Genomic DNA, 25,429 nt, shown 5'->3' with positions numbered 1-25,429 from the left:
TTTTTTGCCTTTTTGGTTGTTGCTTGGGACACCTGAACGCACCGTGGTCTCTGTCAGGGCTGGATTCTGCAGATCATTTGCTTGAGGCCAGACTCTGGTCAACACACATAAAACTAATAAACATTCACATTGCAGAAATGAATGAGCTCTTTCTCTGTGGAGCTTAGGGGCAAACATTAACAGGACCCTCAAAGCTGCTGTAGTCAACATTTGATATAATGGATACTGTTCAGCAGCAAACAGCAGATACAGTTAGATGGTGAACATAGCAAAGCATTTAGCAGCTAAAGAGCAACATTTTCCTCAGGAGATGGTGGAAACCAAAAACAGAGCTAAAAGCAAATTCATCAGGTGGGCACAAACAGTACTCCAAACAAACATTTGCATCGCTCTGTAACTGCAAATGTTCACAGCAACAACTTTAAAGATGGTTGATATCATTGGGTAGTCTGCCCCCAAAGGGTAAATGGTCTGTATTTGTATCGCGCTTTTCTAGTCTTGATTAACTTTACTTACATTTATGGGGGAAACTCCACTCTGTCTTTAAGAATTACATAATGCTATCATATCAATATCTTTCCACTCTGCATTTGCAAGAGCACAAAATAAAATATACCAGTGGCATTCCTTGAAAAAAAACAAATATATCAATAGGCCTACTAATCCACAGAAAACCTTCTACACACATTCCAATGTCATCATAGTGTCTGGTTTCCCCACCCTCCTTGTTAATGGCATACAGTATCTGCCCATGGTGGCTTTCTGCATATCCCTCTGGATGTCATCTCCTTCGACGTCCTGTAAACACAAACGCACACTGTAGTTTGTCTTGACTCAATCCCACCATCCTGCTGTAAATACTCACTACAGCATCATGTGGATTCACTACAGCATCATGTGGATTCCATAACAAATGCAAATTGTTTGTTTAATCAAACCTATAGTGAAAAGCTGTTCCAGGAAATGAAAAGAGCATTATTACAAAATGAAATGTATATATTTATGCTGTTTTTAAATAATTATATCTTCAGTAGGAACCAATGAACTTGGGACTGAGAGCCACAAGTCAGAAATGTTTGCGAGTAGAGCTTAATCATATTAAAATATGATCTGGATTCACACCAATTGGAAAGATTTTGCTGCATTTTAAACGGAGACTACAGCTGCATCACAACAAGTGCTCCTACCTTCTTCCTGTAGTGGAACATAAATAAGTGTGGTTGAAACCTATTTTGTAGTTGAAAAGTAACTTTTTGTATACCTGTCTGAGACTTTTATGACCTGAACTGTTTGTGACCTGAAACTTATATGACCTGTCTAATACCTTTATGACCTTTCTATTACTTATTGACTGTCCAAGAACTTAATTTGCGTCTGCTTTATCTTCAAAGGAAACATATGCAAATCAGTTTCCTGTGTCTTAATTCCTGTCTCAGACAAACAGCCTTAGTTCTCCTATATAAGATCCTTGTATTTGACTGTTCTCCATCAACACTCTGAGATCCCTGTGACTCTCTGTGTTGATCCTTTCTGCAGAATAAAACTATTAAAGTACACAAAAAAACAAATTTGGTGTTCCAGCCTCTTGTATTTTCAGATTTCCATCACATTCCTCAACCAATGACAGCAGAATCCGGCAGTGAGAGAAAACCTACAGACATTCTGTTTTTGTGTCGGAGCCCCACCTCGATGTTAGTGTTAACTGCACTAAGTGTGTGACACCCTGTACCTGACACGCACTGTCATTGTTGTCCACGATTACAGTGCAGTGTAAAAAAGCCCTGCTGCCCTTAAGGTTGACACCTCTTGTCCTGACTGATTCTGGTCGCTAAACGTGTAGTTTGTGTAAATACAGTACTGCATTTTGTCTACAGTTAATGCTAATGTTTTTGGTGGCTAATAACTTTTTGTGAGCAGTGGTTTAGCATGGCAAAACTTCTGAAGCAGCAGTGAAGGGAGTGGTGTTTTTCTTTGTCAATTATCTTTCTTTGTTCTCCAGAATCAGTAAGTCCACCTTTAACCAACCATTACCATTAACCAACTGAATAGCAACATGTCCACATGCTGTGAGGTCCAGTCTGGTGAACATCTGTAGTTCTCAGGCGGGGAGTTCCAGGGGGCTCTGAGTGCAAAAGCCTGGTCCCCTTTAGTTTTGAGCGAGGACTTAAGAACTACCTTGATCTTCATATGGTACAGGACCGGTACATTTAAAGGGGACATAGCATGCAAATTCCACTTTGTTAGTGCTTCTACAGGTTAATGTGGGTATCTGGCATGTCTACCAACCCAAAAACTCTGGGGAAAAAACACTCGCGCGTTTTGTTATAGTTCCTCTAAGTCAGAAACGTCATGCTTGAGCGACTCGATTGCGCTTCCTGGGTATTGTTTCGTAACAAGGAACTGGAAGTCTCCCTACATGGTCTTGGCCCACCCCCGTCCCCCGTCCCCCCACACTCGTTACTTCCGGGTTTACACCGGAGGCAGCGCAGCGCCGTTCCCAAGCACGCAGCCGGGCTGTTCACACGGGACGAGCATTTCTCCGCTGGTCAGCCCGCGATTCACTCACATGTGGCATTTGTCTGGATCGTTGGGACTGGGAGGCTGCAGCAGCTGCTCGGGCGCGACCGCTCGCTCTCCCGTGCGTGAGCTGGAATTTGTGTCAGCGCCACACAGCAGCAGTGTGGAGGACTTCCGCAGTGTTCAGCGCTACTGTAACCCCCGAACCCCGACATTCAACGGGTACAACAACAAGCGGAGAAAGCAGAATCGCGGGCTGACCTTATATATACAGTCTATGGGGCTGACCAGCGGAGAAATGCTCGTCCCGTGTGAACAGCCAGGCGGCTGCGCGCTGGAGAACGGCGCTGCGCTGCCTCGCAGCGGTCTTCCACACTGCCAGCTGTGTGGAAGACTTCCGCAGTGTTCAGCTCTACTGTACGCCGGGGTACAGTAGTTACGCCGGGTTACAGTAGTTACGCCGGGTTACAGTAGTTACGCCGGGGTACACCGGACGTGAGCGCCGCTGCGAGGCAGCGCAGCGCCGTTCTCCAGCGCGCAGCCGCCTGGCTGTTCACACGGAGACGAGCATTTCTCCGCTGGTCAGCCCCATAGACTGTATATATAAGGTCAGCCCGCGATTCTGCTTTCTCCGCTTGTTGTGTACCCGTTGAATGTCGGGGTTCGGGGTAAATGATGGTCTTCATAGCCCCCACCTCTCTTTCTCTCTCTGTCTGTCTGCTTGTGTGCTTGTAGTGGATGGGCAGAGGGGACATTTAATTATGTGATTGGGAAAATTAAAACTCCAGGACAACAAGGGAATACAAAGTATGGGATGCATATTTGATAATTTATATCATATAAAATATGTAATTTATATCGTTTAAAATCATGGGGGGAGAGGGGGGAGGGGGGAGCTGGCTCATTAGCATTTAAAGGAACAGGCACTCAAAACAGGTCGCTCTGTGGAGGGCTGTTTTATACAGGGTAAAAAGGGTGCTGTTTTAAATGATCCTTGTGGTATTTTGACCAAAGTATGTTACAGACATTTCATTAAGACCCCAAGGAACCATATCAACTTGTGGTAAAATGGGCATGCTATGTCCCCTTTAAGTGTATTTGGCAATTTGTAGTTATATGTACCTCTTGGAAGATTCCCAGATGTTTTGCAAGCGTTTGTCCCAAAACACCTCCCCTCATCTGGAATAGGGACGTCAGGTGGGGTAAACCGCGCCATGAACGTTTTCGAGAGGGACTGTTGTGATCTGCTGGAATTCAGCATTTATCTGACACACACACACAACATGAATAACTGCTGTGAAGTAATAAATTATTGCAAGAAATGTATTTGTTTCGAATTTATTGTCATCTTGTATATGTTTAAGTCTTCACAGTTACAAACTGTGGGAAAATGTTCTTTTCTCTGACACATGGATCACTGTTTCTTTGTCTAAAATCATTCATCAGTTCAAGTCTCATGTTTTCTTGGCTTCATCTGTTTGCAAGCAGTGAGTGAAGGAAAAAATTTGACTTCAGCCTTTTTAGGTTTGTTTACATTTTTGGCTGGGAGGCATTCGTCCCGAGATTTGTTTTTCAAAGCTTCTGGACAGCCAATGGCTCGCATCTTTCTCCTGTAATTAGCCATTTTGTATTTTAGGCTAATCATCCAGCCAAGGTAACCAGTGGCAGTTGGTTCCTTCAAACAGGTGAATTTTTTGATTTTTACGTGATTTACTAAGTGGATTACAAATCTCAAAAATGTCAACATACAAATTCAATAACACTTGCAACTCACCTCCTGGTAAAAAAAAAAGATCAAATCCTTGAAAAACAAACCTTCTAGACATGACTCATGTTTCACCTCTTCTCCTCTACCCTCAGATATGAGATTATTCTCTAATGCTTTGTTAACCATGTGTCACAGCTCCTCTGTGTTCCCCAGTTTCTCTCTCCCTTCCCTTCTCTCTCTCTCCTCTGCAGGTGTGTGCATCCCCCCTGATGACTACATATGTTCAATGGCAGATTTAATTTGTATTGCCATTAGCCAGAACAAAAGATCCAAAACCGCTACTAACAAGAAGCTAGAACATGAAGAAAGTGTCTGTGTACTAGTTCTTTTTTAAACATAATGAAAACAGCTCTTCTCTATGAATTATATAATGACAAAGTCCCGCTTCTTGTCCCCCTGTGTCGTTTGTCCAGAAGTGCTTTGAAATAGTTAATGGCTACCATTTTGTTTTAAGTATCACTGACAACGAGCTCCAGTCTGTGTGCACAGCAGTTGCCATCCTATAATGTGGGGGTACAACCCCTTTAGCCTGCTCATGACCCCACTTTTACAGCCAAACATCACTGACTCACCATCACATGTAACACCAACAAGGCACTTGGTGAAAAAGTCCTCATTTAGATCTACCCTCTTTAATGCAGACAGCAAACTTTGCACAATGCCAGCAGAACATTTTTAATTGTTTAATCCAAGTCTACAAGAAGATTGTCTCCATTGCTTATAGCGGAAATCTCACATCCAGTGAAAGAAGCCTCTTCGTTTAGACCACTTGACCGTCTAACATCCGCACATTGCTTTATCATCATGTATTTCAGAAGAGATGTGCTGCTGAATATTGTAACATGCAATATTCAAATGCAGAATGTCCACACGATTTATCTGCTGTCAATCAATCTCAAAATAATAACTTTATTTGTTTAGCACTTATCTAAACAAGGTTACAAAGTACTTCACCATAAATCCATGGCAACAAGATGAATGAACTCAAATTAAAGGTATTCAATTCTGTTAAATTTTAAGGGACAATTCATAACTTAATAAGGTCATGACCTTAAAATGTATAGAGAAACGCAACAGTTCCCACAATTAGCAGTGCTTTGGCGACTGTGGAAAGAAAAGGCTCCCTCATTAACTGAGAGAAACCTCTAGCAGAACCAGACTCAGTGTGGGCGGCCATCTGCCTCGACCGGTTGCGGTGAGCGGAGAAAAATGGGGAAGAGAAAAGAGGTTGGTGGAAAAGAGGGGAGAGAAGAGAGAGAGAGAGAGGAGAGAGACCAGGAACAATTGTGTTACCATTACATTTCAGCTCTGTCAGACTGGTTGTTATAATTGTGGTGGGGGCACCGAGTGGGTTAATTAGGTTTGCACAACACTGCCACCAGGGGTGCGCTGGCAGGTGGCTATAGTTTCAACATCCTTCTCTGAACACTCATCAATTACACAAGTTCTTACTGATAACAGGCAGTAAATGTAGTGTGCGTGCCACAGAACAGGAGCCTGGCAGGGTAGAGAGTCACTTCAGCCACATACCTGTATAACCAGCAGAGGGTGAGGCTAAAGGTTCTGACTGGCCACTGGCTTTTATGGCAGTGCTATGAAAGCCATGTGCTCAGTAGATCATCAGACGTCATTACCTATATGCCTTTTTTTAAACTAAACTCCTACTCTCATAGGCAGCAGAGTCACACTTAAGAAAATTACATAAAATGTGGTTGCATAAAAGTAAGATCAAATGAAATAAAGAAGTTAAAACCAGAATTACAAATCGCTAATTCTTTCCTATAAAAATATGTTTTGAGCAGTGATTTAAAGGTAGTAGTTAATGAGTTGGCGAGTGTTACGCCCCGCGATTATGTGGCCCTATGGTGCCAACAACATGTAAGATAACTGACCACCACTGACACAAATCAACAACAGAAAGCCTTTAAAACAGCCGAATCATGGGATTTATTAACATCAAACAACACAATACACACAATGTTAAAATCCCAGGCTGAGGCCCAGCAGAATCAGCAGTCCCCACACTGGAAGCCTCTCTTCTGATCCTGACACAGGAGTTTTTAAAGAACCTCAATTCACAGTACAGGAACACTACAGCCCTAACAGCGAGCCTAATGGGCCCTGATGGACAAAGCCCTGTCACCCTGAGTAGACTGCCATGACCTAGGGACAGATAACAAGGACAGGCTGGCCGATCTCAGATCTGCAGGGAGTCAAGAGCTGCAAGATGTAAGTTGGGTCCAGCACATGTTGAGCTTTGAAAGTAATTAAAAGAACCTTAAAATGAATCTTGAATCTAATTGGCAACCAGTGAAGGGATGCGTGATATGAGACCTACGGTTTGTTTTAGTTCAAATATGAGCAGCAGCATTTTGAACAAACTGCAAACGAGTTACTTAGGTTTGACTAAGGCCTGTATGAAGGGCGTTGCGATGGTACAGATGCTTTTCTAAGTCAGGTAGCGATAGAACTGATTTAATTTTGGAAATATTTTGTAGATGGAAGTACTAGGATTTAATGATTTCATTAACTTGTGTTTTAAAATTCAGTTGGGAATCGAATATGACACCTAGATTTTTAGCTGTTGTTTTAATATTGCTTGCCAGGGGACTGAGAAATGATAGGAGTTTGCCTGCTAGTTGATCGGAACCCTGTATGCGGGCCTGTGCCTCTTAGCTTCCTTGTGTTCCCCTTACCTGTCTCTTTACTACAGCAATGTGTTCCTTGGTTCGACCATGTTCCATCTTTGTCTGAAAGGCCCTCTGCTGTTGCCTCACATCTGAGGCAGTAGAGCTAATGGTGCCTGTCACAGATTCTTTGGCTATAGCTTCATGCCCATAGCTTTCTCAGGACCAAGTTAACCTGACGTAAACTTGTTCCGCCTATATGATGAACAAGTCCCTTTCTCTTTGCATAACAATCCTATTATCACCAGTAGAGGTGAAATGGAATTTTCATGTGCATGCCGGACTCTAAATGGGAGAAAATAATTCCTTCGGGTGGGAGATGGCCAGTTGGTCAAGCATATGTGCAGTTGCCAGGTCCCGGCTCTTGGGACCTTAAAGCACCATTCAAGCGACAGCTTTTAAAGTTGGTAGAGAAGAAGAAGACGGAAGGGAGGCACATAACAAACCTAATAAAGCACCTTACTGCTTGTGTGATCCCCATGGGGAGACAATTGATGACGGGTTTGAATCTAGAGTATGAAACTGAAACTGTTATTTATTGTTAAATAATTGTAGATAGGTTAGGTTTTATTTGTTATGTGATTTTGTTATTTAAATTTGTTAAGAGTTTTGCATTTATTTACATTTGTAGGATACTTGAAGTAGTAACTTGTAGGAAACTGCTAATATGTTAGATTTGAACTTCCAATTGGTCTTGCAATAAAAAAGCTGTTCTTATTATTGACTATTGCTTTGTGCTTTTTAATTAATTAATTAATTTAGAAGTAATAAGCTACCAAGCTCCTCTCCTGTGGAATCATCTCCTACTTTCAGTTCAGGAGGCAGACACCCTCTCTATGTTTAAGAGTAGGCTTAAAAGCTTTCTTTTTGAAAAAGCTTAGTTAGAACTGGTTCAGGTTTGTCTTGGACCTGCTCTTAGCTATGCTGCTATAGGTCTAGAATGTCGGGGAACACATGACACACGGATCTTCTCTTTCAAGCTTCTCCTTCCTCTTCTCCCTCCTTATCACATTAAAGAAATGAATGTCTCATCAATACATGTTACTGACTTGACTTCTTCCTCTGAGTCCCTTTGCCTTATCGTCCGCAGATCCAGGGCCGCGGCAGCGGCCACACCGCGGATTATAATAGTGGATCGCGAATCAGAGATCGTGATCGTAATGGCGGATCCTGTATCATGCTGGCTGATCGTGATAGTAATGGCAGATCCTGTATCATGTTGGCATCTGATAGTGGTGGTAGACCATGATCGAGGTGGCAGCTGATGGTGGCAGCTGATGGTGGATCCTGAATCATGACGATGGAATCCACACTGAATCATGACGATGGATTGTGGATTATAGTGGCATCCGATCGTGATATGGTGGATCCTGATCGTGGTGGCTGCTGATCGTGGACTATGATTACAAATAGACTGCTTGATATACAATATGTCTACACAGATATTCTACTATTACTGACAATATTTCCTCAATTCATTTACTTTCCATCATGCTAAAAAAATATTTTATAATTCTGTTGTCTGCCATTACATGTGACATCTATTGCACTTCTGTCCGTCCTGGGAGAGGGATCCCTCACATGTGGCTCTCTCTGAGGTTTCTACGTTCTTTTCCCGAGTTTTTCCTTACTCTTGTTGAGGGTTAAGGGCAGAGGATGTCACACCCTGTTAAAGCCCTATGAGACAAATTGTGATTTGTGAATATGGGCTATACAAATAAAATTTGATTCATTGATATAATAACCGAAAAAAGCCAAACAATACCCAACCCTACTCTCTGATGCATTTCACTCATTCTGAGATGCTTTCTAGTTCACCACACTTACGAGGAGTGGTTATCTGAGTTACTGAGTTCCTTTCTGTATATATGTGTTGTGTTTCTTGCCAGACATAAATATGAATCAGTACACAACCTCGGAAAATTATTTGGTTAGATGATAGAAAATTGAATGCTATCATCTCTCTCTTTATAATTTTTAAACATGATATATAAAACCAATCAAATGAAAGTTTAAAAAATTGCCTACAAAACGATCCTATACGACTTCCCAGCAGATTGTTTGTTGTGGTTTTATGACGGGGAAAAGTCCACAGCAGTCATAAATCCGAGCAGATAAGCAGAGGACAGAGACGGGGGGGAAGATTAGTTCAGACAGGACGGACGGAGACATGGACGTTGTTCAGCCACATTTAACTGTGAGGACGTCCTTCATCTTAATACTTCTGAGCCTGCTCCAAATGTCCAGCGGGAACTGTGAGTACTGAACTCAGCTGCTTGAGTTTGTTTTATCAGACTGATGGTGTCACTTGACAAACTATAATGGGCTCAATAACCATCTGCTAACAAGCACTTCTGGTACAGTTGTATAACTACTCACACTGTGTAAATATAGATATAAAAAAAAGCAGAGAAGGAAATATGGATATGGAGGACAAAAGGGAGAGGAGTGTTGATGTTCAATATGGAAGTGCAAATTTTGATTATTTATCTGATCTATGGATTTATTTAATCACTTTCATCACAGAGAGAGGCTTTTGTTAGCCTCACAGGTAACACCCTACTTTAAGTCTCCCTATTTGGCAATTACAAGTAGTATATGTAGGTTTAATAAAGAAACACAGAATAATGCGCTTTTAAGCAGATAAAAATGGGGCTTAGCCTCAAGTGCTGTGACGTCACCTGTAGCGAGAACCAGCCACCGAAGGTGATTGTGAGTTTTATGATGACTCCCAGTCAGCACTAACTGCTATGTTGTAACTATAGTTTCATATTAACTTACTACCTAATAGTGTGTGGGGCTACATTTGTACGGACACCAGAACTGAAATGCTTCAGTAACACTGAACACGAGCCTGTGATTTACAGTGTAATTATGTCACATGAATCAACTGATAAAGTAAACCCTGATTCTTCCTGTTTTCTATAATGAAAGAGCTGTGAAATCCAACAAGACAATGGTGTAAATATCCAGCATTTTAGTGGAAAAGAGAGATTCAATTCTAATTTTTGTATTTTATAAATACTCAACACTGAGGCACACTGCCACACAAAATTTAAGTTGGGGGAAAATGGTTGTTATTCATTGTTATTCTGTACAAATAATAAAGTTACTAGGGAAAATATGCCTGAGTAGGCAAAAGCTGTTCGGGAAGACAACGGTTTAAAAATGTAATATATCATCAAAATAAATCCGCCTTCATATTGCTGTGTCATAAACACCCTCCATGTTACATTGGATTGTTTAATTTGTGTTTCCTCTCACTTAGCCCAACTCCTAGCCAAATGTTGATCTTCATACCTCTGAACCAGTGGTCACCAACCTTTTCGAGCCCAAGATCCCTTTTTAATTCCAAACGTAAGCCGAGAGCTACCACCCTGATATCTTCCAAAAAACCCACTTAGGAGGGTCATATTTATTATTTTTTGCAATTTCTGTTAAAGGCTGAATGTACAAGAAATAAATATACACAAAGAGAGGCAGTTGTGCAACTTTTTCTATTCAATGACAATATTCAAATTAATATCAATTCATATTTACAATGCAAAATATGTAGCTTCTCAGTTCCACATCATGTTCTGCAGAGGAGCTGCTACTGCAGCACAATGTTTTTACATATAGGCTTTGATTTGAATATGGCCACAAATATGATTATTGCCTTGTATGAAAGAAGTCCCTTGTACTCAAATAAATACCAGTACTACACAGTATGAAGCCGTGCATCTTTTCGCTCCTGCAAATATTTCACAATAAAAAAACCTTTTTAAACAAGGGAATGGATATCATTAACAAACTCTGGAGTGCTTTTATTTTGAAAAGGCTTACAGAAAGTGTTGCAACCATTTGTTTGTGACATAAATTCATCAGATTAACATTAAAACTCAGGTGAAAGATCATTTTCTCTGTTTATTCTGCTGTGAACCAAAATGTTTATCTGTCTATGACACAAATGTATTTACAACACTTTCCGAACACGTTTCAAAGTAAAAGCACTCCAGCGTTTCACCTTCTGAATCCACTCATTTGTTCCAACGGGGCTTTGATTGTTATCGACAGACCGAAAGATCTTCATACCGTAGAGTCCTGACATCTAGTCTCGTACATAATCCGACTTGTATTGAAGGAAATGCAGGAGATAAACCAGCAGCTCAGACGCCAGTAGCGGACACACAGCGCGTGTGAAAAACAGACAACCGACACACAGACAACCGACACACAGCTGATCTGCGGCGCGACTACAGCCAGTGAGTCCAGAGAGTTCGGGGACAGACAGTGAAGACTGGCAGATCGACCGGTAGATCGCGATCGACGGGTTGGCGACCACTGCTCCACATTGTGCCGCTTTGCCGTCGCAACAGTTGCCCCGCAAATGAGACACACACATTTTTCTTTCACTGTCGTAAAAAATAACTCTTCCTCCCAATCATTATGAAAATAGTATGTTTTCTTTAGTTTGGGGGGTAAAAACCACATCTAGCTCGCCATCGTTGCTGCTCCCGCTAGCTTGTCTCAGCATAGAGTGAGATGGCGGTTTGACTTTTTTTTTTATTTCAAATTTCAGTTTTTCTTTTTTTTCTTCTTTTTTTTCTTTTTCTATTTTTAATTTAGAGCATGCCTTGCGGGCGACTCGCGGGGTCCCTGCGGGCGACCAGGTGCCCACAGGCACCGTGTTGGCTACCCCTGCTCTGAACAATAGTTCTTATTTTACCTCCACTGGCACAACATGGATATTCTCTTTTCTAGAAGACAATATCCAATTTCTCAGAAGATGGCAGTGATATGTATTGGACTTTTGAGACATAAATAATGTTACTATGCAGAGGAGAAACAGAGCAGAACAGAGGTTTTCATGAATTATTGGGCAAATATTGACAGTATAGTTTGAAGGTGTAAAACTGGCGTCAACTTGACTTTTCCCTCTCAGATCATGTTTTCTTCCCTTCATACAGTCTCGCTCTGTGGTTGGATTTAGGGATCAGAGGTATTGTTAGCTGCCGTATAATTATGGTATATGGAATATGGTGAGGGTCAGTTGAGGTTGAGTATTGCAGAAAAACAAAAATCTTTATTATACTATTATACTTATTCTTATAAAAAAAGTGTCAGGAAAACGTTTTGCTAAATTCCTAAACAGTCAGTTTCTGTCACAAACAACCGGTGGCTCCAACAGAGATTCTCATCTTAAGTGAACAAAGCCTAAATCACACCTTTGGCAAATCTGCGTGTAAGTTACTTGAAAGGTGCACTCAATTTTTCCTAAACAGCAAGTCACTGAGACTTTTAAAACAATTTCCAAAGCACTTATTCCACCAGTACTGATGCTGGGATATGTAATGTTGCTTCAGTACATGTAGGTCTGGTCCAAGTGTTTAATGCTGTCGAGTTTTGGGTTGTTATTCTGATCCATGGACTGGATAAGCATCCATTTTGTAATCTGCTTTTGGAGAAGAAAGAAACTTTCCTGTCCTTTACTTAATGTTATGACAGCTACGTTGTGCTTCTCTCCCAACAGACTGTTCTGCTCCTATGCCTGTGCTATTTGCAGAAAACAACAAAGTGGATGATGTTGTGACAACGATAACTGTGCAACCAGGGGTCACCCTGGCGCTCAGGCCCCCCTCCAACAACCTATTCAAGCTCAGAGGAAACCAGCTGTTAGCTGCAATGGTGTTTGACTATGAGGTACTGCAGATCATGACTAAAAGTGCCAACAAGTTCCAAACCCATGCCTCTGTTTACATCCTAAAACCTGTGAAAGACAGTGACTCTTAAGCATGAAGCTTGTTTTGTTTGCAGACTGAGAAAAGACAAACAGCACTGATCACCTGCACTGTGACAGCTTCAGGCATTGAGGTAAAACTCCATATACTCTACACATGTTAAAGCAACAATATGTATGTTTTACTGAGCACAGCGCCCTCTGCAGCCACAGGTGGTGATAAACCTCTGCGATGCTTATCAGTGAAGACCCATGATAAGAGCAGGTTTGTTAATTCACCCTGACCATCACTTGACAGGCATACAGCCAGAGGGGAACATCCTGAATGGACCTGGTTGTCTTTTATTACAGAAAAAAATCATGGCTATCATGAATACATCAAGTATTCCTTAGATGGCTTTTTGTAATGAATGGGCAGAAAACGGCTGAAAGGCCACATGTTCCCCACCACTGTATATGTTCTTGAAAAACTTGTAGAGGTGCTTGAGGAGAATCCCCTGGGATGTAGAGTTCATGGCGGTTGCCCAGGTTCTAGAGGTTCAGGAGAGTAGGTTCTTTAGGGGGTTTTGTATGGAGGATTTGTGCAGATGCTTGAGGAGAGTATACAGTTTTTTTTAAAAGGAGTTTGAGGAACCTGTACAGGTCTTTCATAAAACTATGATAGTGTGAGAGGACGTCCTCTTTGTGCCTGTAGCAATTTGCAGGTTTTAGCAAATGTTAGAGGTTCTTAATGATGTTTTGGGGTTTTTGTTTTTTCCCACAATGCTGCACAGGTTAAACAAACAAAAACATGTGATATTATTTCACAGATTCAGGCTATTGATGCAGTTTAAAATGAATGTCTTTTTTTTTCTCAGGAAAAACTCAACATTTTGGTACTTCTGGAAAATATGAATGATAACGCTCCAGTCTTTGACCAAAGCCTCTACCGAGTCAATGTCAGTGAGGTAAGATGATAATTGTTGTATAAAATTGTAGATTTGGGGTTTACTTGTATTTTCTCTGTTGTTTGGTTAATCCAGATTAAATTAAATCTCACACTATGTGTAGTTTTCTATCTTTATTTAAGAAAAGCAACATATTATTATTACTTACGTAAAATTATTAAAGAAGGTATTTCAACTTTTTAAAGAAGCAAGATATTTTCTGTCTGTTTTTATCCCAGATGTCCCCTGTAGGAACAACAGTTGGTCATTTTGCTGCCACAGACCTAGACCAACACAACCAGCTCTTCTACACTCTGACATCTGAATCTGTAAGACCTCGTGATTTTGTCTCGTAAAATTTGTTTTTAGGACATAGCTTAGCACAAAGACTGGAAGTAGGGGTAAGATGCTAGTTCAAGGTGCGTATCTGAACGTTTTTATTGTCCTATGTGATTTCAGCAAAACAGCTTTGAACTGAAGTCACCCACCACCCCAGACCTCGTCATCAAGTCGCCTCTCGACTATGATACAGTCAAAAATGAAAAATTGGTGTTGTGCGCTCAGGTGAGTCTTTTTCACTTCTGGTTCTAAACACAGATTTCTTTCTTCCATATAAATTGAATCAAATATTGCTCTCAGTGTTATTCTCAGGCAGATATATTCTCTTCAAAATCAGTAAAGACCTCAAATGAATATGGGGCATCAGTGGTTGAGCAGGCTGCAGGGTTCGGTCCCGAGCTCTTTCTATCTTACGTCCCTGTGAATGTGATATATTAGGACTGCCAGTAGGGAATTTCATTACATCTGGTACAATTCACTTGGACTCATTGATTAACTGATTAGATCTCGATGGTCAAAGGTCAATGTTTTTGGCCTCTTGAATGTGATATCTCAAGACTGTTTGAGATATCATACATTTGGACTCAAAGCTGAAGTGATTACATTTCAGTGCTTAAAGGTCACAGGGACCTCATAAGAATTTAGAAAAAGAAATCTAGAAATAAGTAAACAGAAACTGCACTGGCTGGCGGAGGCATACAACCTCAGTGCAGTAATTATAGTTATTGTTTGAGTACAGACCCTTTTATAAACAGTGCAGAGTGAAGTAAGAAAACTTTGTGTTTATCCTTCCCGTTTTTTCTGCAAAGAAGATTATAAAGTCATAAAATGAAATTGAAAAAAATATAATAAATGTATATATTTTTATATTGTCATGTAATAATCATATCTCCATCATTGTTTTTTTTTCAGGACACACCATTGACAACATCAGATAACAGAACCTCTTTCACTGCCACCTCCACCATCATGGTCACCATCTTAGATGCGGACAACAGGCCACCGTGGTTCCAGCCATGCACCAAGCACGAGATAGGGGCAGCTGTGATCTGCCAGAGTGCTGGATACACTGGCAGTGTTATCATAAATGAACAAGAGGTGTGCATCCAAAAAATCCTGTGCAGATACTGAACCATATCCACAAGCTCCATGTTTGTGCTTTGCTGGACTGTCCTGTGGGCGACCACGTCTAAAGTCAAAGTGTTTCTACTTGTTCTAAATCTCCAAACTGGAGAACAAAGAAAAAAAACCATCCAGCCTTCTCCTGGTTTCTTCCCACTGTGACCCTGATGTATGGTGGCCCTGAAAGCTCATTGCACAGAAACACAAGAAAGCAATGACAAGCATCAGAGGGGCAATGCACGCCCCGTGCAAGTACTTTGTATACCCCAAAACAGGCAATGCTAACTTTTTAATAGTGTAATAATGATAGTTTTTCTCACATTGTGAAAATGAATTGGTTAATCTAGATAACCTGTAGATCGTGTCTCTAATCTCATTGGTTGCTAAAGTATTACTACACAATACGTTGTCATTTTCTGACATGATGGTATCACTCTTATCATATAGTCATAATTATTTCTTAATCTATATAAGCTTTAGGTCATATTTATAATGCTATAGGATTCAGGAATACCTCAAAAAATCTGATTGTAAACTTAGAATGACTTAATTGTCTTTTAGACGTCTTCATGACGTCACTTATCATATGACATCATGTGATTTGGAATCATTTTCTCTCTAACCCAAAGGTTCCTTTGAATGTATGTATTTTTGTTGACCTTGACTTTGACCTTTGAATGATGAGCTACAAAGTTAATCAGGGTAATGCGTTAAAAAGTACCAGATGTTTTTAAAGAGACAAAATACGGCTGGTGTGTTTTCTAATTTTAAGGCTAGATCCTTTTTTGTTTGTTTTTTAAAACTACGAATTCACAGTGTCAGAGGTATGCTTAAACAGACAGTTTTAAAATTGTTCTGTGAAAATGCAAACATTTTTGAAAAAAGGATAAAAAGGAGTACAATGGTTGGGGTTCAGGGATGCTTCCCTTTGTACTCTTATCTCTCCGCCAATTTTCTTTTGTCAATGAGGCAAGTGCAATACATGATGGTATATATTGCTCAGTAAGTGACCATTGGTTCTACACTGCTTTTCAAGAAGCTTCTGAAAACAACTGATGTGAGACAATCTGACAAACACTATCTGGAGGGAAATGTGTCCTTAAGCCTCTAACTCTTTTTTCACAACTACCAACCCTCTGTTAGACACATGATGATGATGAGAGCGTTTTCTCCACTGCAGAACGGAGTATTACCGCTGAAACCAGGACCACTCTATGCCATTGATGGAGACACCGGGATAAATGAGGAGATGACATACTCATTTCTTAGTGGTGAGCATCTTGATTAAAACATACAGAATACATAACTTGTTGAGTATTGGCAGCTCAGTGTTTTTTGTGTTTTAGGAAACGAAGAGAATCTGTTTAAGATCAACGCAAACACAGGGAACATCACCATGTTGAAGCCGGCCAAAGCTTTGGATACAATCAATCTGATTGTGCTGGTAACAACTCAACTTTCACATGATTGTATCCAGTACATTCTGGACATGTTGTCTGTGTCTTGAATGTGTCTCGATTTATATTTTCATCAGTCCCACATCTCTAGAGAGCAGTATGTTCAAACCCTTTTGAGGATTTACTTTGTAGATAATCAATAGGATGCATTATAAGTTTTTTTTTCTCTTTACTGACCTTCTCTTTACTGACATACTGATTTCATGTTCAGATTTTGTAAGGCTCTTATTTTGTTACTGTGACATATTTCCTGCGCTCCAGCTTCAGCTCCTCTCCTCCCGCTGACACCTAAGTTCCCATAAAATACAGAGGTGGGGGGAAATAGGGCGCAATCTATTTCATTTTTTGGTTGCAAGCAAAAGTGTTCCTATCATTGTTGTGGAAAATCTTCTGGTCAATGGTCAACTCATCAGTGAAGAAAGAGTTCAGGAGCCCGTTGATGACTTATGCTGAAATATTTATTGAAGCTTGGCCAAGGAGAAAATCGGAATTCATCAATACAACAACTGTGCATGATGTCCTCTCATATTCTGAAGTCTCCTTTCCTGCAGTCACACTTTAAACCCTCACAGACATTTAGTCTATGGGTCTGCTAGTTCCTAAACAATCGTCTAGGGATTATATTTTGAAAGTTTTATTCTAAAAAGTAACTATATCTGCCAGAAAAATGTACTGCAGTAAAAATGTTTCCTTGAAGCAGACATATAAATTAACATAAAATAGATATACTCCAGAAAAGTACAAGTACCTAAATATTGTACTTAAGTACAACTGATGTTGTGTTTCTCTCTGCCAGGCTGCCCAGAGCAAGAACGGTAATCAGGTTGCCACCACCACTGTCAGTGTTCAGGTGAAGAGCCACCACCATCCACAGTTTCAGAAGCCTCTGTACGAGGGGGTCGTCAGTTCAGTGGGCTCCATGGCCATGGACGGGGATAAGCCGCTGTACATCCACGCTACAGATGAAGACTACAATGGGGTAAAACAAGACTCCAGACTCAATAAAAGAAAAGAAAAAGCCAAACTAATCTAAAAAGTTTGAAGCTTCGCAGTGGTGAAAAAACTGATGCATCGGTAAAAGTAACGTAAACAACAAAGTGCTATGGAAAGAGGCTAAGTAAAATAAAAATGACATACAGGATGTGTGACTTAAACCTTTGACTATCTGAGGAATCTGTCAACTACAACCTACTTCAAATGAATACATGGGACAAACATTTATCTCCATCATACTTCTAACATCATCTTTATTTATCTGAGGTTTGACTTCTGTTATCTTGTGGGATCCTGTCCCTCTGTAAATACGTAATGGCGCCTGACTGGAAAATTGGTGCCTAGAACTCCAAATATTCACATAATATCTTTAAACAATCTTCTGGAGATGTGTTTGGATTTAGAAAAATGGCTTGAGTCATCCAGTTTGTGAAATAAGACAATTCTGGATCAAATTTAGATTTTTTTTAAGGTTTCTATCTTGTAATAGTCACTGTACACACATGTGTAGGTTGCATTTTTTGTAGCCTGCGATACTAACTTTTCCAGGATTGCCAACCTTAGCTTTAAATGTATGAGTGGGGGGTTGATGGTTTGATGACTTTTGCGAGTGTACCTAATGTGCAGAACTAACCTTTTCATTTCGGTTCAAACAGAATCCAAATCCTAACATCGTGTACACCATTAATGGGAGCAGTGATTTCTCTATCATTAGCGGCTATTTATTCATGACTAAGGATCTCCAAGCCACCACATTATCCCTACAAGTAAGTTCAAAATCTAATAAAGGTTAATGCAACTGAATGATTATTTTCTGGGTATTTTCTTATTAAGCACCTGTTTTCCTCTTTGTACGTCCAGGTGGTCGCAACAGACGAGTCAAACGATCAATTTGATACAGCTCAGCTCAATGTGCAGGTGAAATCAGGTAGGAAGCAAACCCTCAAAGACGACTCTAACAAATAACACAACTATGAGCTTTAATAGTAATTTAGCTGCATCTCAATCATATCACATATCATATCACAGTGATGGATCTAATATTTTCCTAAATCAGGGTCAAAAAAGTGGCCACAATTTAATCAGAGGAGCCAATTATATGTCCAACATCCAATGTGGATTCCTCATCAGTAATGTGTACATTACAGCGCACATTCCTAAAGCCACACATCATTGAACATATTTTGAAAATGGTTCCTTGTTCAAGGACAATGTGGACTTCAAAAAAGCTTAGAAAATAAAAAATGTCACATCTATTGTTAGTATTGTTAGTAAGTGACAAGTTAATTAAAAAAAAAGACTGCTGACAGGACAGAGGCTCTTCAGGGGCTGATCAGATTTTATATAGGGCCAGTCCCCCCCTTGCCCCGACCCAGGATCTGCCCCTTCTCCAGTTGTTAGGAGTAAAGTGTTTGGCAGCACCTTTCTTTCCCGAAGAAACAAATGATTCATCAGGTGGATCCTTTACAGCCCAACCTATCCCAGAATTCATTGCGCTTCAGTGACGAACCATTTTTCAAAGAGGTAATGGTGCAGGCAAGCGACAAGACATCTGATGCCTGAGTATCATGTACTAAGTACATGAACATTAACTCAACCAAACAGCTAACTATACACTTGTAAAAAAGGACACAGCCACTGAATTGAGACCCAGTTAGTCTGTGCCTACTTACGCAGTTGCACAATGCTCATACACTATGCATGTCACACAAACAGAGGGTCTGTTCAGGCACAAAGTGAAAGTGTTTCTTCTGCAGAAAAGAGTTAATAGCCATTTTAAAGAGAATGGGAAACAGCGCTGTAATTTCTTTATTGTACGCTGCACCCAAAACACACCCATGATAAATTAAGAGACTGAGTAAAACCCTGTGAACCATATTTAGCGGTTCAAATGTAATGGTTCAAACTACCTCTGCCTACCATCCCCCCCTCTCCCTTCATCTCTGTTAGACATGTTGTACATTGTATAAATACTTTAAACATATATACCTCTCCATTTATGTTAGACATTGTCTTCTAATGTTGTTGATGTGCTCTGTTACACACAAAATCTATTGCACCTCTGTCTGTCCTGGGAGAGGGATCCCTCACTTGCAACTCTCTTTTTTTTCCTGTTGAAATGTTTTTTGTTAGTTTTTCCTCAGTCTTGCTGAAGGTTAAGGGCAGAGGATGTCTCACCTTGTTGAGCCCTATGAGGCAAATTGTGATTTGTTTATATGGGTGAAACAAATCAAATATCAGTGGTACAGTGGTTGGTACTGTCATTTAACAGCAAGTAGATTCCTGGTTTGAATCCCAGCTTGGAGTTTTAATGGTGCCTGCATGTTTTTTCTGGGCACTCCGACTTCCTCCATCAGTGAATGACTGTTTGTCTCTGGCCCTGCGATATGCCAAGCTCAGGCGGAGAGATTCCTTTATTTATTTTTTTTCTTTAACATTTCAAGATGTAGTCGTTTTTCAACATTTCCGTTGATTTCTCACAGAATAATTCATGTACCTTGATGTCAATATGCCAAATGATATGAACTGCATTAGTTTAGTTTCTCTTTGCTCTTAATGTGTGCAAAGTTTTGAAAGAAAAGGTTGAATTCCTGCACACTGTCAGCACTAATTTTACTAGAGACAACATTTTGGTTGTAACACTTTAGGTGTCATCCAAAGGGAACCTATTGAACATATATAGCGTAGTTGATGTGTAATGTTTCATTATGAAGAAGCAGCCAGTCTTGTAGGCTTGAGTGTGTGGGATTCATCACTGTTGAATGTGTGCAGCCGTGAGTAAGTATACGTGTGGTAAAGTTGATATTTTATTCCTTTTTATGCATGCTTTGATCAATTATGGCTTGCGGGTTGAGCTGCCATCAAACAAAAACATAGGCAATCCATTGGCTGCTCTTAGCCAGTTTCAGAAAAGTCCTCCATCAGTCAGGTTTGAGCAAATACAAATAAATCGAGGCGAAAATTCACATTTTCCATTTCCAGTCTGAAGCAGAAACCTGGGACAAAGGGTGAAACCACTAAGTTTCAAAGTGTGCTCTTCTCCCAGGTCTCACCACCACCAGTTTCCCTTTGAGCACCACAAACATTATGACCACAACGCCCATAGGGGAATCCACCACCTCCAGCAAGACCACTGAGGATGTTGTGTCCACCACCAAACCAAATGTGACCACTGACAGCAGCATCTCAACTACCATCCCCAGTACCAGTGCAAGCATAATCTCCACCACACACCCTAGTATTTCCACTGCCACCGAAGGCAGCGTTTCAACCACTAAAGCCAGTATGACCACTGAAGGAAGCGTTTCAACCACTAAAGCCAGTATGACCACTGAAGGAAGCGTTTCAACCACTAAAGCCAGTATGACCACTGAAGGAAGCGTCTCCACTGCCAGCACAGCTCATCCTCCCACAGGTGGTTACAGTAGCTTCTCCTTCAAATCAAATATTGTCCTTCTGGAGAAAATTGTACCTAGCAAGTTATCAGCCAGTAACAAATATCAACACATATGAAAGTTGTTCCAGGCAACCAAGACAGAGGATACAATAATCCACCTTAAAATTCATGTAAAGAAACAATGTTTTATTGACATTCAAAGCAACCACCTACAGAGATTTGTTATGCAATTATAGCAGTTAGTTTTGAAAAGGAGGAGGACATACCCCCCAAATAACTAAAAACCTCAAAATGGGTTTATTCCTAACTTTATCGAAAAGTGTGATCTTTTACTTTGAGTGCAGGACTTGATTTCACGTTCTGATTGTGTAATGCTCTTGCTCAAAATCCTGCGCATGCACTCAAAAAGCCCCTGCGTGTGCTCAAACTGTGAGCCCAGTCGCTTGGACAGATTTCCTGCACTCCAGCTTCAATTCTTTGCTTTGCCCTTACAATGATTTTGTGGACGTCTCTTTCTGTCTGTCTTTCTCTCTTCTAATGCATGTGTGCTGTGGATAAGTTCGTTTTTTCAGATTGTCAATTTGTTTTGGTACATTTCGCACGTTATTTTTGAAAAGGTGTTTGATTTACAAAATGCTAGTAGAGCCGATCAAAGTGTTATCAGGAAATCATTCTGCTAAATGTGAGTAGTTATTAGCAAATCAACTGTCAGCTTTGTTCTTAGATGGCCAACTGTACCTTGAACACTACTACAGCAATGTTTGGTTAGTCTGTACCCTACAAATTACTTAGCTACTAGACTCACTGGAGTTAGCCATTAGCATCAACAAAACTATAATTATGAACACTTGAATAGTAACTAAACAATGTAGTAGTAGGGCCACTTAAATAAAATAAAAAAATGATTTAGTAAATTTATGAGAATAAAGTCAGAAATTGTCATTTTAGAGGGAGAATATCAGAAGATCAGTCCGTCACCTGTGTTAAAATGAGAAGTGAGGAACTTCTTGTAGTAGTAAGTACAAGTTGGACAAATAAAAAAAAAAATCTATTTTCAAATTAGCTCCTCATCATCATTTGTATCAGGACTTGTGTAAACTGTCTATCCTAAAGGATCTAGGAGTAAAACTCCGGCAAGCACGGATTCTCCTTGCTTGGATTCTACTTCGTTTCTTAAGAATATAATATTTGTTCTATTTTTCATTGAATCACTAATATTACAAAATATTTTCAAAATCTCAATTGGCTTTTTTCACTTTTTGGCAAACTACAAATACGAAACACAACAAAAGACGCAAACTTAGGCTGTTTATCCCAACAAAGGTGGGTATCCCACAAGTAATTACTCCAGATGAGGTGTTTTTCCTTTTTCTTCTATTTCACATCGATATTTCAGTTTACTTCTAGTCTGATCTTGTTCAAAGAGGTTAAATATCCAATCAGTTTGACCAAAGGATTTAATGTTTAAATCTCTTTCTTTGGAAAGTTTACAATCCCTCAACCTTTTTCCTGACTAATTATGGCTGTAAAATATAGTCCTGACTTGTCATTTGCTACTCTTTTAACAAGATGAAGATTGCAGTCACATTAAAGATGCATCACCAATGTGAGTTTCAGATATAAGCATTTTTCATTGACAACTTTATAAAGTGACATTTGTTCTTGCAGTTATCATAGTGAGCACAGGCAGCTATGGGCAGGAGGACATGATAGCCCTCGGTGTGACACTGGGTGTCCTGCTGCTTGTCTGTCTGGTGGTCATTGGTGTGCTCAGCCATCGCATGAGGAAAGGCAAAGCAGACTGGAAGAAGATCTACGAAGTCAGCGTGTTTCGAAGCTCTGTGAGTTCAAAGTTCATAATAAGGCTATGTACACGCAAAGAAACATGTTCCAAACTTCCAGACTTATCCCTGCTCGTGTTTAAAGATAATGTACAATTAAGAGATACATGTTGTAATTTGATCACAGCAAACTTTTGTATTTTTACCAGAGGTCAATAAAGAGACATACAGTATATCTAATTACCATTCCGGATTCAGTCGGCCTTCTTTTCTCTTGGACGATCTTTAGGACTAAATTTCTAAACGATTTCTTGACCTTTCCTTTAGCAGTCTCATCTTCACTGTGCTGCTAAGACTGCTAAGCTAAATCATCAGGATGTTGAACTTGACTTCACAAAGCCTCAAAACTACTCCACTAGAAATTGTCTTGAGTTGAGATTGTTTAGCCAAATCAGTTCAGCAGAGGAGCTGCTACTGCAGCACAATGTTTTTTCATAGGCTTTGCCTTGAAAATGGCAATTTATTCCCTTGTATAAGAGTAGTCCTGTGTACTCAGATAAATACCAGTACTATACAGTATGAAGCCGTGCATCATATTTCACATAAAACAAAACTTTTAAACAAAAGAATGGATTTGGTCAACAGAAATGCTGGGGTGCTTTTATTTTGAAACGCCTACAGAAAGTGTTGCAACCATTTATGTTTGTAACATAAATTCATCTGATTAACATTAAAACTCTGGTTAAAGATATTTTTCTCTGTTTATTCTACTGTCAATCACAATGTTTATCTGTCTATGACACAAACATACGTATTTCCAACACTTCCCGAACCCATTTCAAAGTAAAAGCACTCCAGCGTTTCAATTTCTGAATCCATTTATTTGCTCTAACTGGGCTTTTAATGTTATGGACAGACCGGAAGATGCACGTCTTCCTACCGTAGAGTCCTGACATTTAGTTTAGTACATAATCCAACATGTATTGAAGGAAATAAAGTAGATAAATCAGCAGCTCCGCCACCAGTAGCGGGCACAGAGCATCCGACACACAGCGCAACTGCAGTCAGTGAGTCCAGAGAGTGAGGGATCGATGGTAAAGACTGTCGATATCGACCAGTAGATCACGATCGACGGGTTGGCGACCACTGCCATAGAGGCTAATTCATTGTCTGATAATATATCCGATGAGCTCTGAGATTGGGATCAATCAATGTGGCTATGTCTCAGGTGGTTCTGCAGGTTGAACATGACTTTGGTGGTTTGTCCCAGATTTAAACTAGTTACCTTGTTCTTTAACTGTTTTCTCTCCCTGATTGTATTGTCCTTCCAAAGCTGGGTCAAAGTTCAGGTGGTCTGAAGAAGGGTGTCCAATACACCAATGAGGCCTTCCAGAACGATGAAGATGGAGGAAGCACAGGCTCTAGTGGCCCACAAGGGGGAGTGAGCACGGAGGCCATTGTTAGGTCTTCACTGCCACTGCACGCCCTCCTGCCAGATGATACCAATGAGGCGGGCTTAGACACGGCCGAAAATGAGAAGGTGAAACCCATCCTGACCAAGGAGAGGCGCATTGAGGAGGGATACAAGGCAGTTTGGTTTAAGGAGGACATCGACCCCAATGCCAAGGAGGAGGTGGTGATTATCCCAGACAGAAGAGAGGATGACAGTGATGAGGAAGACGAACCTGACAACAAAACCCCAAAAGTCAATTTTGATGACACAGATCTGGACAGCGGACTTGGGGTAAAGATGGGGGATCGGCCAGATGACTCAGATGATGATGAAGCAATGACCTCTGATCTGTGAGAGGAGACGGATGACAGGGACGTAGCAGGAACCGCCTATAATAAAAATATGATGATTCATCAGCTGCTAACGCCCTTATCACTAATGACAGAGGACCATAGAAATAGAATCCGGACTGTAGACACCTTATGTGGAGAGATAAAGAAGCTTAGTAATGTCTCAGAGTTCTTAATTTATGTCTTAAGTTTCAAAGTAAATTGAACCTTATCCAGCCTTAATTTTTTTGTATAAATACTTAATTAATTGATGTAATGTAACCTGATAAAGATGCTATATAATTGTAATTGAGGAGTTTGAAGCAGTTGAAATCAATGTTTACCAGAGCTACCTGTTCACATGGGGGGAAGCTGTAAAAGGAAATGCTTGCGGAAAATCTGTGATTCTGGCTGTGTAGTGCTGATAAATGAATACATCATGTAAAGAATTAAAAAACTTCTCAGCTACAAACAGCAGGTGTTTAAAAAGAGAGACATATGATCTGCTTGTACTGTCTAGGACAATAAAACAATTTCTGCTGATACTGAAGACTATAAAACATTATAAAAGAAATAAACAGAACTTCTAGTACATAGTCCACAGCAGTTATCACAAATGTTTGTCAGAGGTCTCACTCAAATACACATCTTGAACTTAAAGAACACAAAACTAATGTAAATAAGTGTTTATGTTTGGCCCGAAACATTGTATAGTAATAATTTAAAAAAAATAAACTGATGAAAAATGTGGTTTGAATTTCATGATTTGTAAGTTTTTGCGTTGAGTTGTTAATAACTGCTTTGTTTGATGCTGAGCAAAATTATCAATACAAAAAGGTAATACTGAATAATCATCAGAATACTATAATTAAGAAAGGACAACCTCCAGAGGGTGACACCAAAAGGCTGAAGCAGGTACTGCACAAAAACAACATTTGACA

The 25,429-nt window shown here is 40.2% G+C and overlaps 1 protein-coding gene across 1 annotated transcript; it reads left to right on the top strand.

Moving 5' to 3' along the window:
- The first annotated feature begins 9,142 nt into the window (after positions 1-9,142).
- cdhr5b (cadherin-related family member 5b) lies at positions 9,143-24,760 on the top strand. The gene is made up of 17 exons (XM_047339776.1): positions 9,143-9,227; positions 12,485-12,654; positions 12,769-12,825; positions 13,169-13,238; positions 13,553-13,638; positions 13,857-13,946; positions 14,077-14,181; positions 14,869-15,054; positions 16,259-16,349; positions 16,425-16,522; positions 17,332-17,514; positions 18,185-18,295; positions 18,390-18,456; positions 20,575-20,943; positions 21,265-21,291; positions 22,594-22,766; positions 24,040-24,760. The coding sequence occupies exons 1-17, from the start codon at positions 9,143-9,145 to the stop codon at positions 24,511-24,513; spliced, it is 2,442 nt and encodes an 813-aa protein (XP_047195732.1). The 3' UTR covers positions 24,514-24,760.
- The last annotated feature ends 669 nt before the right edge of the window (positions 24,761-25,429 follow it).

This window comes from Hippoglossus stenolepis, chromosome 5, assembly GCF_022539355.2.
Source record: "Hippoglossus stenolepis isolate QCI-W04-F060 chromosome 5, HSTE1.2, whole genome shotgun sequence".
Classification (NCBI taxonomy): Eukaryota; Metazoa; Chordata; class Actinopteri; order Pleuronectiformes; family Pleuronectidae; genus Hippoglossus; species Hippoglossus stenolepis.
This window is presented reverse-complemented; position numbering and strand designations above follow the sequence as displayed.

Coding starts and splice junctions, on each gene's coding strand:
- cdhr5b (XM_047339776.1), top strand. CDS start 9,143: ATGGACGTTGTTCAGCCACATTTAACTGTGAGGACGTCCTTCATCTTA. Junction 20,944..21,264: donor CACAGCTCATCCTCCCACAG/GTGGTTACAGTA, acceptor TTTTACTTTGAG/TGCAGGACTTGATTTCACGT. Junction 21,292..22,593: donor CTTGATTTCACGTTCTGATT/GTGTAATGCTCT, acceptor TTGTTCTTGCAG/TTATCATAGTGAGCACAGGC.